The 4,752-nt window shown below is 45.4% G+C and overlaps 1 protein-coding gene across 1 annotated transcript; it reads left to right on the top strand.

Annotated features, from left to right (window-relative positions):
• The first annotated feature begins 776 nt into the window (after positions 1-776).
• LOC118754023 lies at positions 777-4,280 on the top strand. Its single transcript, XM_036488893.1, has 2 exons — positions 777-3,996; positions 4,048-4,280. Exons 1-2 carry the CDS (start codon positions 777-779, stop codon positions 4,278-4,280), a joined length of 3,453 nt encoding a protein of 1,150 aa, XP_036344786.1.
• Positions 4,281-4,752: the final 472 nt, after the last annotated feature.

Genomic DNA, 4,752 nt, shown 5'->3' on the forward strand with positions numbered 1-4,752 from the left:
GTTACTAAAATACCGCAGTTTTCGTATTTTTTATAATTACCGTTGTTCGGAGCAGCAGCGGATAAGCCAGCAACATAAAATATGTTTATCAAAATCAATATGAATAACGTTATCTGATCACACTGAAATTTTCATACTCAATTGAGCTGCATATTTACTTGTATGTATTTAAACTGTGCTAATTTTTTATACTATGTATAAAGCATACGTATATACATACATACATATATGTATGTGCATACGTACCGCCCGCGCTCAGTTGGATACATTCGTATGCAAGCAAGCGAAAAATAGTACATATGTATGTAAGCAATATTGTGTGCGCGGGTGCATACGTGCATAAATATATATATGTAAATTCTCATGCATTTAAGAAAACTGGTTTTCTATTGTTGGTGATGAATTTGCAGTTATCCAATGTAATTAGGACATACTTAAATAGTTCAAGGTGAACTTTCTGTTAGTTAGTCGCGGACCAAATCTTGTTAAATACAGTTGCTTAACTTATGCATACATCGTTTGTTTTATTTTAATAGCTGCTAAAAAGGCTTAGTAGCTCAACATTTGGTGACCCCGACGTGATCGTATCACGCGATTTTTCGTTTGTTTCCGGCCGCTTACTGAGATAATTCTGCCACACTAGTGTAAACGTCAGCAACTTCGTCATGCCAGGGGAAGGTGCAGATCGAGTAGCCTTTCTAAAGCTGAAAACAAAGGCCATATTCAGCAGACTGGAGAGCTTGATTAACGAGTTGGACGCAGACAAGCTACACAGTATGGATGAGTATAGTCTTTCAGCAATGCTAGAATCCTTAGGCGAATTAAAATCCAGTTTTTCTGCCGCACACACAAGCCTAGAGGAATTGGACTTCGACTCCATTGCCAGCGACCTGCCAAGTAACTTCGATGCTGCTCTAATCAACCTTAGAGCTACACTGCAACGCGAGATTGGTAAACGTAGTGCCTCGCAACATTGCCCCAGGCTCAGAATGAACTCCAGTGAGACCCAATCAATCATTGTGAACGCTAATAGCTCACGCTTGCCATTGCTGACACTGCCTAGATTCAGTGGCGCCTACACCGAGTGGACAAATTTCTATTCAATGTTCACGTCAATAATCGACAAGGACAGCGACCTCACCAACATCGACAAATTGCAGCATCTTCGTTCCTGTCTGAGCGGCGCTGCCCTTGACACCGTGCGCTCGCTGGAAATAAACGACGCTCTTTATAACACTGCATTAGATCTTTTACAAAAGCGCTTCGATAACAAACGTCTTATATTTCAGGCACACGTCAGGGAGATATTTGGGCTAGAGAGGGCAGATTCAAACGTAACCAAGCTACGAGAGCTGACAGATAAGGTCACAGCACACATACGCGCATTGCAGTCGCTCGCATCCAATGGGAAGATCGCAGATGGCATCATCGTACAATTGGTGATCCAGAAACTCGACAAAAAGACGCAAGCTAAATGGGAGGAGAGTTCATCGATCAGCGAACTGCCATCCTGGGATCAATTAGCTATGTTCTTGGAGAAGCGCTGCAGAACACTCGAGAACGTTGAGCATTCTATGCAGACACCGACTGGTCAGGCGGTAAAAGCTACCAAGAACGTGAGTACTGGTCAGAGGAAATCCTTTGTTGCTTCCAACGGCTCAAAAGGTGTTTGTGTGTTTTGTGGATCTGCCGAGCATGCAATTTATAGCTGTCAACGCTTCGCAAATTTGTCTCCGAACTTACGCCTGAGGGAAGTTAAGAAGCTTTCCCTTTGTCTTAACTGCCTAAAGACTGGGCATCAAATTCGTGACTGCAAATCCGGATCGTGCCGCGCCTGTCAGTCGAAACACCACACGCTCTTGCATTTCGAACGCTCAACTGCATCGTTAATCAATAGTCAAGCCGAAGCTTCGTCGGCAGCTACAGTTCAATCCAACGCTATGACTGCATCGTTATCTGTGTCGCCTAGTGCCCCAGTATCTCCTTCTGATGCTGTGTTCCTAGCTACTGCCGTCGTTCTGGTAAAAAATCGTGCTGGAAGCTTCGTGCCTTGCAGGGCGCTTTTAGATTCTGGCTCCCAGTTACACTTTATCACAACTCGCCTTGCAAACCAATTGCAGCTTGTAAAAGCAAAATCTTCTGCTACAGTATCTGGCATTGGAGATGCCAATTTCTCAACGGAGGGTTACTCAGTCGACCTCGTACTGAAGTCGCGGACTTCAGATTTCTCAACAAACATAACAGCTGTTGTTGTGCAAACCATAACCGACAACCAGCCTGGCTGCTCCGTGAGCACCAACGAGTGGAATGTTCCGTCGAATATACAACTAGCTGATCCTGGGTTCAACTTACCGCAGCGAATTGATCTGCTCATTGGAGCAGCATTGTTCTTCGATCTGCTATGTGTGGGGCAGATACGCTTGGCATACGGTTTACCACTCCTTCAGAAAACACGCCTCGGTTGGGTGCTATCTGGAGGGGGGCAACAAGCTCCAAAACTATCATCTTTTGTGGTGCGACGGAAGTCCTCCAGTGATATTATTTCCACTCGGTTGGAAGATTTAGTGCGTCAGTTCTGGGAAATAGAGCACAACTTCGAGCCGATCTCTACGGCCTCCCAAGAAGATATCGACTGCGAAGCCCACTTCCGGGAAAATTATTTGCGATTGTCATCAGGCGAATACTCAGTTCGTCTTCCCATGAAGCGTGGTGTGGAGGCCCTTGGAGACTCCTATTTGCAAGCTCGTCAACGCTTCGAAAGTCTTGAACGAAAATTCGCTCGTAACCCTGAGCTTAAAACAGAATATAGTAAGTTCATAAAGGAATATCTGGACCTTAATCACATGTCGCTAGTTACCAATGAGGTTTTTCAACAATGCAAGTATTTTCTGCCGCATCATTGCGTCATCAAGGATGACAGTAGCACAACAAAGCTGAGAGTGGTTTTTGATGGCTCTGCATCCACTACTTCGGGCTTTTCGCTGAACGACCTACTCATGGCAGGCCCAACTATTCAGCCGAAACTTTTTAATATCCTTATTAGATTTCGTACTTTTCCCATAGCACTTACTGGGGACATCTGTAAGATGTATAGGTGTGTTCGCGTCACCCCACCAGATAGCATGCTCCAATGCATATTGTGGCGTGAATCTCCTCAGGAAAACTTTGCCATCTATAAGTTAGACACGCTGACTTATGGAACTAAGCCTGCGTCATTTCTGGCCATACGTGCCATGCACCAACTCGCAGCTGACGAATCCTCGACTTACCCCATTGGTGCAGAAATAGTGCGTCGAGACTTCTACGTAGATGACTTGATATCTGGAGGCGATTCGATGGAAGAAGTACTGAATATCAAGCTACAAACAACTAGCCTCCTTGCTCGAGGAAACTTTAAGTTACGCAAGTGGTGCTCTAATAGTCCAGATATCCTTCGTGATATACCTGACGTAGACAAGGAACGTTTCCTTAAGTTTGACGATGGCAGTGACATCACCAAAGCTCTGGGACTAGTTTGGGATCCGGTCAAAGACAAGCTGCTATTTTCGTTTGTGCCACAACGAGAACTCGGTAAAAACTCAAAACGCTCTGCGTTGTCTACTCTAGCTCGCTGTTACGATCCCCTTGGACTAATGGGCCCTACGCTGACCAAGGAGAAGATTCTTCTGCAACGCATGTGGAGAGACAAGCTTGAGTGGGATGAGAGTCTACCGCAATCGTTAAACACCGCCTGGTCTGTCTTTTGCAGCGGGTTTGCAGATATACAGCACCTATCATTTCCTCGTTACGTCTTGCAACCTGGGGCCATTACAGAAATTCATGCATTTTGCGATGCAAGCCGTGAAGCTTATGGGGCTTGCGTTTATACGCGTTCAGCCAAGGATAGTAAGGTACAAGTGCACCTGTTGTGTTCGAAGGCCCGTGTCGCTCCACTGAAGACTATCACCGTGCCCAAGCTGGAACTCTGTGCAGCAACACTGCTGGCACAACTCATGGGTGAGTTTACAAAAATGAAGCTTTTTAACTGTTCATTTCATTGTTGGTCAGATTCCTCCACTGTCCTCTCGTGGCTGCGAGAAGAACCATCGAAATTTAACGTATTTGTCGCTAACCGAATTTCCACCATACATCAATTAACGGAGGGCATGCGGTGGCACTATGTTCCGACAGCAATGAATCCGGCGGACATTTTATCCAAAGGAGCTACCCCGCAGGAACTTCTAGGATCTTCACTTTGGATGCACGGCCCGTCATTTTTGCGAGAAGTGGAGGGCAGCTAGCCGCGCATGTGTCTACCACAACCAAAACTTCCAGAACTTCGACAAAAGGTGTTGCTTGCCGCACATAACCGCAATGACATTTCGTTTTCGTTCAAGTACATTAATTCATTTGGAACAATGCAGCGCATTTTTGGGTACGTCAGCAAATTTGTCAATATTACAACATCGCCAAGCTCTTCGCAGCTCACAGCCGCAGATATTCACCATGGAACTCAACTGCTTATTCGCTTAGTACAAAGAGCGCAACTTTGGCCGGAGTACACGGCATTACAGGCCAATAATTGCGTCCCGAGTTCGAGCAGCATTGTTTCGCTATCACCATTTCTTGATGACTTTGGAATTATTAGAGTCGGCGGGCGATTAAAAAACTCTATGCTTAGTTTTGAATCGCGCCACCCATGCATTATTCCGAAGGATCATCCACTGACATTTAGTATAATAACCTTTTTTCATCGCAAACAACATCACGCAG

Source organism: Rhagoletis pomonella, unplaced genomic scaffold, assembly GCF_013731165.1.
Source record: "Rhagoletis pomonella isolate Grant_MI unplaced genomic scaffold, Rhpom_1.0 Rhpom_scaffold_03205, whole genome shotgun sequence".
Lineage (NCBI taxonomy): Eukaryota > Metazoa > Arthropoda > Insecta > Diptera > Tephritidae > Rhagoletis > Rhagoletis pomonella.

Bases quoted from the DNA above. Each gene is read 5' to 3' on its own strand.
- LOC118754023 (XM_036488893.1), top strand. From the start codon at position 777: ATGGATGAGTATAGTCTTTCAGCAATGCTAGAATCCTTAGGCGAATTA. The intron at 3,997-4,047 runs GTGAGTTTACAA...ATTGTTGGTCAG, and splicing joins ACTGCTGGCACAACTCATGG to ATTCCTCCACTGTCCTCTCG.